This window comes from Chiloscyllium punctatum, chromosome 22, assembly GCF_047496795.1.
Source record: "Chiloscyllium punctatum isolate Juve2018m chromosome 22, sChiPun1.3, whole genome shotgun sequence".
Taxonomy (NCBI): domain Eukaryota; kingdom Metazoa; phylum Chordata; class Chondrichthyes; order Orectolobiformes; family Hemiscylliidae; genus Chiloscyllium; species Chiloscyllium punctatum.
Genome location: NC_092760.1, coordinates 86,809,296 through 86,822,179, shown reverse-complemented (window position 1 = coordinate 86,822,179; position 12,884 = coordinate 86,809,296). Strand labels below are relative to the sequence as shown.

The window sequence follows — 12,884 nt, the reverse complement described above, 5'->3', positions numbered from 1 at the left end:
AGAACATGTTAAACACTGTAGGTGCTGACCAGCTCTGTTTATGCAGTTCCCGATTCCAAAAATAAAGTTGAGTGAATTGCCTCGCTAAATGTGCATCACATCCGACATCATACACTGGTAAAATTCGCCCCCCCAACCACCATCTTCAATATGATTTTGTGGCAAGCGAAACTGCACACGAGCCTTGATATAGTGCAACCAATTTTTATGGCAGCTGTTGTATTGTGATGGATTTGTTTGAATAGCTGCTTACATTACAATTAAAATCTGCACATCCTTTGACAGTATCCTGTGAGCAAACTTGATTAGAGTTAGAATTAGAATTCCTACAGCATGGAAACAGGCCCTTCAACCCAACAGGTCCAGACCAAACCTCCAAAGTGTAGCCCACCTAGACCCATTCCCCTACATTTAACTCCTGACTAATGTACCCAACCTACGTATCCCTGAACATTGTGGACAATTTAATATGGTCAATCCACCTAACCTGCACATCTTTGGACTGTGGGAGAAAAATGGAGCACCTGGAGGAAATCCATGCAGACACAGGGAGAATGTGCACACTCTGCACAGACAGTTACCCGCACCCAGATCCCTAGGGCTGTGAGGCAGCAGTGCTAACCACTGAGCCACAGTGCCACCCCATCATTGGTCATGACTGGGAAATCTGCAATTTAGCTGTGAAACCAGCAGAGGGTGTCAGAGCGTTAAAAGGCTGGAAGTTTATTGGAAAAATTCTTTTGTTGTATAATTTTTTGTGGTTCATTGAGCGTGCCTCAAGGGTGTGTTTTAAATTGATTACAGACAATATGTGCAGGATTTCGTGATAAATGTAGATGCCAGAGCTGGTACATCAACCACAAACACGATAGCAAACCTGCAGGAGGATGAAGACAGTGTCTACTTCAGCTCTTATGCGCATTATGGCATACATGAAGAAATGCTAAAGGTGAGGTTAAATCAGTTAAACCTTCAAATGGGAACAAGCTGCAGCCCTTCTTAGGCTCCTACTATCAGTCACGATTGCTGCCTTTTTGACTCGATTGTGACTAGTTAATTTTTAAAATTGTTTGTCCAAAGAACGTTTAAATCTGCTGCAGAGTAATGCCTGATTTTTATTTTGTGAGAGTTAGTCTTCATTGTCAGAAGCTTGCTGGAAGTAATCTTGCTTCTGCAGGCAGGACGTTTATTTTAAAAAAAAAAGCATCAACTTTTTAAATCCAGGGCACAGTTCCAATTTCATTTGTACAGCATTTTTTTTTTAAAGTAACCTCTTTCTTGCTTCCCGTGTTGAATTGGATTAAAGTTTGCAGGGATCTGTGAGAGCTGAAATCACAAAATTGACAAACAAAATTACAACAGGGTGATCTGACACCAATCAGACTGTATTGACAATTGTATTGCAGCAGTTTGGCTAAAACGTGTGATGGAGGGAGTTATCAATACCTCAATTTCTTTGACAAGTTTTGCACCTTTACAAAGAAAGGAGTACATTATATATTTTAAAATATGCTGAGGAGTTACAGATTATCATGGAATGTACGTTACCCATAGCACTCAACCTTAGCTGTAAAAACAATAATCCTTTGTGTCATTCCCTAACTGTCTTTCTGTTGTACAGACGTTTCATTTAGGCTAAAATCTGCAGTTCGAAATATACAAGGAGCCATTAAGAAGTTTACTGACGTTCTCTTAAACTTGTGGAATTTGTTTACATTCAGCCTGGTCCTGAAAGCTGTTTCTGATCTTTTGCCATAGTTCTTATATTGAACTATAACTTGAGAATTATCTCTCCACCCCCGAGGCTCCCAGCCTCATTCCTGATGAAGGGCTTTTGCCTGCAACATCAATTCTTCTGCTCCTCTGATCTTTTGCCACAGTCCATTTACTGAGCTATAACTTGAGAATTGGCCAATTTTTCACATCATGCAATGTTAAATGTTCCCCACAGTGCCACACCAACCTTAATGATGGATAAGATGGAACAGCATATTTAATGGAGAATTACTGCATTTCCATTATTACTACAGCATTGTTGAACATTAGGGGATACAGAGTAAGGTTAAAAAGAATACACCCTGATTGGCAGGATATGACATTGGCAGGAGAATTGACATTTCGGGCAAAGGCCCTTCAACAGGAATGATGCTGTGAGCCAAGCAGGTGGAGAGATAAATGTCAAACCCGTTTATCTCTCCACCCCCGAGGCCCCCAGCCTCATTCCTGATGAAGGGCTTTTGCCTGAAACATCAATTCTTCTGATCCTCGGATGCTGCCTGACCTGCTGTGCTTTTCCAGCACCAGACTCTCGACTCTAATCTCCAGCATCTGCAGTCCTCACTTTCACATTGGGTTAAATTAAAACAAAGAACTGCAGATGCTGAAAATCTGAAACAAAAACCAAGATTATTGGAGAAACTCAGCAGATCTGGCAGCATCTGTGGAGAAAGAAACAAAGTTAATGTTTCAAATCCAGTGATCCTTCTGAGTTGAGGGTTGAGAAAACAACTTGATCTTATCCAGTCTCTCATCAGCGCTGAAATGCTCCATCCCAGACAACATCCTGGTGAATCTCCTCCACATCCTCAAGTACTGAATGAGCTGAACTTGCCCCAAATTGAATATCGAGAAAGGGTGAAGCCATTATTTTCAGCCTCAGTTCCAAACTTCAGCTTCTAATCACTCAGTCCACCCTTTACTTTGTCAACAACCTGAGATTATACCAGTGTGTTTGGGAATTTGATGTCACGTTTGACCCTGAGATGTGCTGCTGGCCTTGAATTTATGCCGTTCTATTACTGTATATCTCCATTCCCTGAACCCCTCTCCTTCTCTCCCACACTTTCCTCTTTTATATCACTTCTTACCAACCTCTTTGCTTAAGCATTTGGACAGTTGATCTCACATGTAGCTTGGTATCATACTTTGTCTTACAATGTCCCTGTGAAATACATTAGGTTTTATAAGGTGCTGTCCAAGTTGTCGCTCAAGAGGTAAATGTGTAAGGTTAATCATATGTTGACCATTCTCATATTGAGTTGGTTACAAAACTAAGGAAGGAAAGTGAAGCAGATCCTCAGTTGTCCCCCAGCCCCAGCACTTGGTATATTGCCTTTAGTTTGAGTCACTGAAACCCAGAGAGCATGTATTGGTCTTCGATGAACTTCAGCTCAGACCACGAGAAAAATGCCACGCTTGAATTGAGAAGACAGGTTGCTCTCTGTCCTTGGCCTGCTCATTGTGCCATATCTTTCGACTGGGAATGCTATCGCCTCTGGACTCAACACTGACTTTTATCATTTTGGACCAGCATCCATTTTGTTCCAGAAACAGAAACAACTGCTGGAAAAGCTCAGCAGGTCTGGCAGCATCTGTGGGGAGAAACCAGAGTTAACGTTTTGGGTCTGGTGGCCCTCGGAACTGACTTTGGGTCACTCGATCCGAAACATTAACTCTGATTTCTCTCCACAGATGCTGCTGGAACTGCTGAGCTTTTCCAGCAATTTGTGTTTTTGTTTCTGATTTACAACGTCCACAGTTGTTTCAGTTTTGATTCATTTTGTTCCTTTCTCATTGCTTATTTTGTTTCTTTCAACCGGAAACACACCTGCTCCTTCCTTTCCTTGCTTTGTTTCCTTTCTGTCTTCCTTTCTCCCCAGCACCAAACCTATTGGCCCTGGAAGACTAATTTTCCTGCCATTCAATTTCTCCCGTCTTCCACCCTTTCACAGTCTTCCATTTTTGTCCTTGCCCTAATTATGTCTGCTAACTCTTCCCACTTCTGATGAGAGTGCCACAGACATGAAACATGACTTTTGTTTCTTTCCCTATTTGTTTGCTACCTAACATAAGAAAATAAGAGCAAGGAATAAGAATAGGCCACTTAGCCCTTTCAGCCTCCCTCACCCTTCAATAAGGCTGATCTAATTTTAACCTCCGCTCTCCATTCCTACATATCCAGCCCCCCCCCCCCCCCCCCCCCCCATATCTATCTACCTCTGCCTTAAAAATATTTAATGGGAGTTCTAAAGACTCTCAGCCTACTGAGAGAAAAGAAAACACGACCTGTTGAGTTTTTTGTTTCAGCATTTTCTGTTTTTATTGCATAGATGTGGTCTGTAGTTTAGGGGTTAGAGGGATATAGTGATTGGAACCAGGTTGTCCTTGTTGACTACAAGCTCCTTGATTGGGATGGTCCTGGCCAACCAATATAAATGGGGCATAGAATCTCGTCAATCTAGAGGACTGACTTTGAGCTGCCTGGCCACAGCCAATGTACTGTGCACTAGTGAATAAAGGGTGACGGGCTATTGGTCTCTGTGCAGTTACTTCAAGGGGTGAAAAATCAAGCAATTGTAAATGGAAAGACAAATTTGAGAGAGTGGCTGAGAAACTCTTTCCTTTATTGATGCAATCTGAACGCAGGCTTGGAGCTGTTTGGCATTGAAATTAAGGAGGAGTTTCTCCACACCACAGAATTGGAAATCTAGAACTCATTTCCCAAAGAGCTCTTGCTGGTTCAGTTGGCATTTTCAAGATGAATTTGAACTGGGTAAGGGTGGAGAAGGACAAGGGAACATAGATGGAGAGAGCATGATCTGCCTTTGGCTGATATCTATCGCAGTGTCAATATCCTGCATTATCTCGATACCCTTCGTAGCAGCTAGAAAGCTTCGTGATTTCTGTCTCGAACATGCTCAACAATTGAGTTTCCCTGGCATTCTGGGGTAGAGAATTTCAAATGTTCACCACCCTCCTCTTCTCAGTCTTAAATGGCCTGCCCTTTATTCTGAGACTTTGTCCTTCTGAATCCACCCCTCACATCCCAGGGGAGACCCGTTTCCGACATCTATTCTGTCTATCCTTTGAACAATTTTCGAGGTTTCAATGAATCTCCTCTTATTTTTCTAAACTCCAGAGAATACAGGTCCAGCCTTCTCAGTGTCTCCTCAGAACAATCGTACCAGGGCAGGATTCAGTCCAGTGAACCTTTGCACTACCCCAATGTCCATTAGACAGTAAGAAATAGGAACGGGAGTAGGCTGTTCAGCCCCTGACGTCTCCTCTGCCTTGATTCCCCAACTGATCAAGAATCTGTCGATCTCCGCCTCAAACACGGGTTAGGACTCTGCCCCACAGCTCAATGTGGCAAGGAGTTCCAAACGCACTCAACCCTCTGAAAGATGGAATTGCATCTCATCTCAGTTTTAACTTGTCACCTGTTTATCCTGAGACTATATGCCCTCTCGTCTTAGATTCTCCCATGAGGGGAAACATCCTCTCAGCATTTGCACTGTCAAGCCCCCTAAGAATCCTGTACGTTTCAGTGAGATCACCATGTCATTCTTCTTAACTTCAGTGAGTAGAGTCCCAACCTGTTTAACTTTTGCTCAATGGATAAACCCTCCATACCAGGGATTATCCTTCTGAACCTTCTCTGACCTGCCCACAGTGAAATGATATCTTCCCTTAAATAAAGGGACCAAAGCTGCTCACACTATCCCAGAAATGGTCTCCCGGCATCTTGTACAATTGCAGTAAGACTTCCATATTCTTGTACACTAAACACTGTGAAATAAGGCCAATATTCCATTAGCCTTCCTCATTACCTGCTGTATCTGTGTCTTAGCTTTCTCTGCCTTGTACCCTCCAGTTCCTTTGTATTGCAGCTTTTCTCCCTTAACTAATTTTCTGCTCTTTTGTTCTCCTTTCCAAAATGAACAACTTCACATTTACTCACGCCATTCTCCATTTACATACTTTTTGCCTAGTTACTTCATCTATTATTATCTCTCTGGAAACTGTTTGTATCCTTGTTGCACCTTGCCTTTCCAGCCATTTTTGTGTTCTCTGCGAATTTAGCGACAGTATATTTGCTTTCTCCATGTCATTAATAAATGTTGGAAACAATTGTCGACCCAGCCTACTCCCTGTGGAACCCCAATGGTTACAGGTTGCCAATCCAAATAAGAACCCTTTATACTCATTAACCAATTCTCTATTCACGCCAGTATACTACCTTGGACAGTGTGGGCTCTTACCTTAACACTTAACCTTTAGTAAGGTACTTTGATGAATGTCTCCTAGAAATCCACAATCAACACCATTGCCTAAAGAAAGGGGACTGGACTGTACACATTACTCCACCTGCAAACTTAATAAAGTTCAATGCAATTGGAGCAAGACATCTTTACTTCTGTAATTGAATCCTCTGGTCATCATGACCCACGTGCCATGTGCTTTGTTAGTTGTTTGCTGCTCGCTAGCTCCCATTGACTCATCAACAAGGACACTCCTGCCCCTTTTGGACATTAACGTTTTCCAACTCTCATCATTTAAGAAATGCTCTGTATCTCCGTTTCTCCAACCGAAGTGATAATCTCACACTTATCCAAATCGTATTCCACTCACTGAACCTGTGTAAACCCCTGGGAAACCTGTCTGTGTTAACCTCGCGACACCCATGCTCCCATCTAGGTTTGTGTCACCTGCAAACATGTAAATATTGTGTTTGGTTCCAAATCCACAGCATTGATTCTAATTCTGAGCAGTCAGTTAGGACAAATGCAGCTAAGTAGGGATGTGGTATAGATCAGTGACGTGAACGTACCTTAGGAGCAGGAGTAGGCCATTCAACTCCTTGAGCCTGCTTCATCGTTCAGGTGGCACAGTGGCTCAGTAGTTAGCACTGCTACCTCGATTCCAGCCTCAGACAACTGTCTGTGTGAAATTTGGACATTCTCCCGGTGTCTGCGTGGGTCTCCTCCGGGTGTTCCGGTTACCTCTGAAGATGTGCAGGTTAGGTGAATTGGCCATGCTAAGTTGTCCATAGTGTCCAGGGATGTGTAGGTTAGGTGCATTAGGCAAAGGCAAATGTAGAGTAATAGGATAGGGAAAGGGGTCTTACTCTTCAGAGGGCCGCTGTGGGCTTGTTGTGCCGAAGGATTCTATGTTTGTGGCCTTAACGTCTCGTTCCTGTTTACCACCAGTAACAGTTGATTCCTGACTATGAAGGATGCTGACCTTAAAGGTATTCATTGTTCTGTCAAAGATATACAAGGATGTTGGAGGGTTTGAGGATATTTTCTCTTGAGTGTCGGAGGCTGAAGGGTGACTTTATTGAGTTTTATAAAATCATGAAGGACATGAATAGGATAAATAGACAAGGTCTTTTCCCCAGGCTCCAAAACTAGAGGGCATTGGTTTAAGGTGAGAGGTGTAAGATTTAAAAGAGACCTACGGGGCAACTTTTTCACACAGAGGGTGGTACGTGTATGGAATGAGCTGCCAGAGGAAGTGGTGAAGGCTGGTACAATTACAACATTTAAAAGGCATCTGGATGGGTGTATGAATAGGATGGGTTTAGAGGGATATGGACCAAATGCTGGCAAATGGGACTAGATTAATTTAGGATATTTGGTTGGCATGGACGAGTTGGACCGACGGATCTGCTCCTGTGTTATACATCTCTGTGACTCTTATGTCTCCCAAATTCTAATGCCTGTAAACTAAAGTATGTCCTAAATTCAGCTGCATTTAGTGCATGGTATTTTTCATACCTTAAGCACTACTGTGCTGACACAGTATCATGTGCCACTCTCTGGGGAAGAAAATTCTGAAGATTCTTTACCATCTGAGGGAAATAAACCACAATGAAATTTAACCATGAACTCGGTTCAGGGGCTGAAGTTTTGTTTTTAACATTGTCTGTAAAGCGACCAAATGTATACATTTCTGTCTTCAGGGGATGGGGATGACATGAAATGGACTGTCTGTTGAGTTTTCTTTTTATAAAGTGAAAAACAAATAACTTCAGAAGCACTGATGCTTAAAATCACATCAAGAGCTGTAATTGATGAAGTTCAGGCAGAGCTGATTATTGAGGACTCTTGGCTCTGTCAGTCTGATCACTTTCCAACCCAGTGCCTTGGCGATTGATACAGAGTCCTCTGGTTCTGGATGTCTGAGCAGGTTTAGCTGCCAAGTAGCTGCCTTGTGGGACTCTGTTAAAGATTGCTATGCCTGCTCTGAGCCTGGCTTCACTCACTGCCACAAGTTTACAATTCCGTTTTGGAGAGGCAAGAACATGGCGGTAATGTTGCTGGACGAGTAACCCAGATTCCCAGGTTAGTGTCACGAGGGACATGTCCCAGTGTGGCAGATGATGAATCTTGAATTCAATAAAATCTGGAATTATAAACTAGTCTAATGTTGACCTTGTAACCACTTCTTTCCCTACCACCTAAGAGGAGGCGATGTAATACCTAGTAGTATTATCATGGAACTGTTAATTGAGATACCCAGGTAATGTTCCGGGGAATCGGGTTCAAATCCAGACACGACAAATGGTGAAATTTGAATTCTATAAAAATCTGGAATTAAGAGTGTAATCATGGCCATGAATCCATTATTGATTGTCGGAAAAACCCATCAGGTTCAATGATATCCTTTAGGAAGTGAAACTGCCCACGTGTGACTCCAGACCCACAGCAATGTGGTTGACTCTTAATCTCAATCAGGAATGGGCAATAAATACTGGCTTAGCCAGCAACATCCTCATCCCCAAAGTGAATGAATGCACAAAAAATGTTGATTGTTGTAAAAACTTATTTGATTCTCTCTGCTGGCTGCACCCTCCAGCCAGCAATGAGATTGGGCGTCACCCGAAACGTTAAATCTCCTGCTCCTCGAATGCTGCCTGAACTGCTGTGCTTTTCCAGCACGACACTCTCGACTCTAATCTGCAGCATCTGCAGTTCTCACTTTCGCCTGACAATGAGGTAGACTCAACAAGGTAAAAACAATGACTGCAGATGCTGGAAACCAGATTCTGAATTAGTGGTGCTGGAAGAGCACAGCAGTTCAGGCAGCATCCAACGAGCAGCGAAATCGACGTTTCGGGCAAAAGCCCTTCATCAGGAATAAAGGCAGTGAGCCTGAAGCATGGAGAACTCTTAACTGCCCTCTGGGCAATTAGGGATGGGCAATAGATGCAAAGCTCATGTTTCTCGAGCATCTTTTTTAAAAAATCTGCCAGTCAAATTTGAATCAATTTTAACCTCTGTACTCAGTCTTACAGAGCAAGAATTCCTATTTTAAATTTCCCTCTCAAACAATAAATGTTTCCAGTATTCTGCTACTTTTAATTCTGACTGAAGGAGGCTTTCTCTTCGATTAGATTGTACGGTCAACCAAGGGACAAACATGCAAAATCCTGAGCTAACAGTTAGGATGAATTTTTGACCTCTAAATGCATATGCAAAATAAGAACCTTCATGTTATTTGTATAATGAGGAGAAGGGAAGAAATTGTGAATATTTTAACAGTGGATGCATTTTAAGATTGATCATTTAAGCTGTCTGTATGCTTGTCTGTAAATTTGCAGGATAAAGTGCGGACTGAGAGCTACAGAGATTTCATGTACTGCAACCCCCATATTTTCAAGGACAAGGTAAGAACCACGTCACCAATGGTGCAGTTGCTGCAGTGTTTAGTAAGAAGCCTCCAGAGGTAGGCAATCACTAGCGATAGAATTTATCCCTGAAAGGATTTGATTCAATAGCCTCGGAGTTTATTACGGTATGGATGGGGTTTTTTTTCAGCAAGTGGAGACTGGAGTGTGCTGATAACAGAAGTACAGATCATTGTTGTCATTGTACAGTGCAGTATCCCATAACTGTTATCTGCTACATATAATGGGACAGCTGGGGGAAGCAATTTTGCGTTGTTTACTTGCACCTTGCTCGTAGAAGCTGGAAAGTGCAGAGAAACGTAGGAATGCATTGGGCTGCAGTTTGTTTGGGTAACCACAAGGTGTAAAGAACACATTATATCCCCCTCTCATTTCATTTATTCCTGAAGACCCTTCGGTTCCCTCTTGAATGTATGAATGCTCTGTGCTTCTTCTGACTCCTTGGCTGTCCACGTTAGCCACCTTTTCCAGGTGAAGTACTTAAACCTGAATCCTTTCCTCACCTTCCCTTTACTCAGTTATAATCTGTGCTCCCTGAAATTAAAGTTATCTATATTTGGTTACTGATACCACAGCAAGACTTCACTTAAAGTTATGTCTGTGTTCCTGAAAGTAGCAACTTTTTAAGTGAATCATGTGCTCACACAGGAATCAGTGTTAAAGCCGGGGTTGGGTTTTGCCAGACAATTCTTGTCTGGGAAAGGCAAATACTGTCCCCTCTTCAGGACTCGGGGTGGGTGTGGGGGAGCTGCAGATAAATGGGGTGGCTGGGGTGCAGAGTGGTGAAGTGGGGATAGATGAAGAAGGGTAGAGGATACGACCTGGTTGGTCAGTGGGAGAAATGAATCCGCTTGGTGGCTGGGAGCAGTGGAAGGGAGGGGAGGGGCTGGGAAGGGAGACAGGGAATGGGAAAGGAGGTTATTTGAAATTGGAAAACTCAGTAATGAGTCCTCTTGGCTGTAGACTGCCCAGGCAGAAGATTAGGTGTTGTTCCTCCAATAGAAGCTGTGGTTTGTTTTGGCAATGGAGGAGGCCAAGGATGGTCATGTTGGAAAGGGAGTGGGAACGGGATTTGAAATGGGTGGTGACTGGGAGGTCAGGTTGGCCCCCACGGGCCCGGCTGTAATACTCGATGAACCATTCCCTAAGTTTACGTTTGGACTCCCCGATGTAGAGAAGACCACATCGGGAGCACCTGATGCAGTAAACTAGGTTGGAGGAGAGGCAGGTGAACCTCTGTCTCACCTGGAAGGATGGTTTGGGGCCCTGGATAGAGGTGAGAGGGGTGGGATACCGGTAGGTTTTGCATCTTTTCTGGTTGCAGGGGAAAATACCTGGGGGTTCGGCAGTGGGGGTGGCGTGAACCGAGGACTGTTGGAGGGTCTTGTCCTTAGGGAAGGCAGAGTGGGGTGGGGCGGGGAAGATTTTCTTGGTGGTGGGGTCTAGTTGGAGTTGGCGGAAGTGTTTAATGCTAATGTGTAGGATGTGGAGATTAGTGGGATGGTAGATGTCTTTATTCCTGGGGGGATGGAATGGGGAATGGAGAATGGAGAGGGCTGTCAGAGGGCTGTCTGGATGATCGAGGGGGAAAAGCACGTTGTTCAAAATAGGTGGACGTCTGGGATGCTCATGAGTGGAATGTCTCCTCGTGCGAGCAGTTGTGGAGGAGGCGGAGGAATTAAGAGAATGGGATGGAGTTTTTGCAGGACACTGGGTGGGAGGAGGTATAGTCCAGGGAGTGTGTGGGCTTGTAGTAAAATTCCATCTGGCGACTGTCACCGGAGATGGAGATGGTGAGGTCCAGAGAGGGGAGGGAGGTGTCCTAGATGGACCAAGTGAGTTGAAGTGCAGGATGGAAGTTGTGGGCAAAGTCGATGAACTGCTCTAATTCAGCCTGAGTGCAGGACGCTGCAACCTTCCCTTGCAACCAGAAAAGATGCAAAACCTGTAGGATCACCACCCCTCTCACCTCCATCCAGGTCCCCAAACAGTCCTTCCAGGTGAGACAAAGGTTCACCTACCTCACTTCCAACCTAGTTTACTGTATACAGTGCTCCCGCTGTGACCTTCTCTATATCAGGGCAACCAAACATAAACTCAGGGCATGTTTTGCTGAGCTTCTCAGCTGGGTCCGCAGGGGCCAACCAGACCTCCCATTCACCACCCGTTTTAATTCCTGTTCCCACGCCCTTTCCAACATGCCCATCCTTAGCCTCCTCCATTTCCAAAACAAATCACAGCTCCTATTGGAGGAACAACACCTCATCTTCTGCCTGGGCACCCTTCAGCCTGGAGGAGTCTACATTGAGTTCTCCAATTTCAATTAACCTCCCTCTCCATCCCCCAACTTCTTTCCCAGCCCCTCCCCCCTCCCTTCCACTGTTCCCTGCCACCAAACTGATTCATTCCTCCCATTGACCAACCAGGTTGTACCTTCTGCCTGTGTTCACCTATCTCCACTTCACGACCTTGCCCCCATCTCTCCCTTTATCTGCAGCTCCCCCACATACACCCCCAGTCCTGAAGGAGGGTTACACCTGAAAATTCAGCTTCTGCAACTCCTGATGTGCCTGGCTTGGTGTGTTCTTCCCACCTCAGACCAGGTAAGGATGGCATATTTTTGTGAAGGACATTAATGAGTCAAATTGGGTTTTGTGACAATTGGCAATTTCCTGCTCATCAGTAGATTCTTAATTCCAGATTTTTATAAAATTGAATTCAAATTCCATCATCTGTCGTGGTGAGAATTGAACCCAGGTCCCCAGAACAATAATTCCGAAAGATGTCTCCCTCGGTGTGACCGATGACCTTCTGTACAGTCTTTATTCAGGTGTCAGCTGGCAGTTGTTATCAATTGAAGTTGGTTCGATGTCCTGCAAATGTTTCCAGCTGGACGTTAGGAAGTGGAGGGGGAGGTGATGGTCTAGCAGGCTCTGCAAAGACAGAAATCCTGATGTTCCATTTCAATGAAGAGAGATTTGACCAAAAGCAGACATTATAAATCAGTGAGCTAACTTGTGAATGATCTATCATGTCTGAATGTTCCATCAGGCTGGTGAGGATCTTTGTGTATGTCAAACTACCACGTGTTACTTCTAGCACTTTGCAGTATTCTGCTAAAGAATTGTTCTGAAATGGATGAAGGTCAAACAAGTCATTAGAAAAGAACGTTCTTTTATCTGTTTTCAGGGTGTGAGCAATGATGGCGCAACTTCATTTACTGCTTATCTCGAATTTTCCCATTTTAATGTTAATTGCAATTTATGGTCTGTATTGGATCCTTGAACACACATTACTGTCCACCTAAAGACCCATAACTCGTTTAAAAAGAAAGCAAACTTTAGCAGGAAGGAACCCAACCCAAAATTAAGATCATTCAAACGTTAATTAACATACGATTGATACTGCAAAT

General features: G+C 43.9%; 1 protein-coding gene across 2 annotated transcripts in view; it reads left to right on the top strand.

Moving 5' to 3' along the window:
* Positions 1-12,884, top strand: part of prmt3 (protein arginine methyltransferase 3) — a 198,819-nt gene that overhangs the window by 21,539 nt on the left and 164,396 nt on the right. For both annotated transcript variants that reach the window (XM_072592765.1, XM_072592764.1), the window contains exons 7-8: positions 805-949; positions 9,386-9,451. In XM_072592765.1, the coding sequence (XP_072448866.1) occupies positions 805-949; positions 9,386-9,451 (211 nt within the window). The remainder of the gene's footprint in view (positions 1-804; positions 950-9,385; positions 9,452-12,884) is intronic.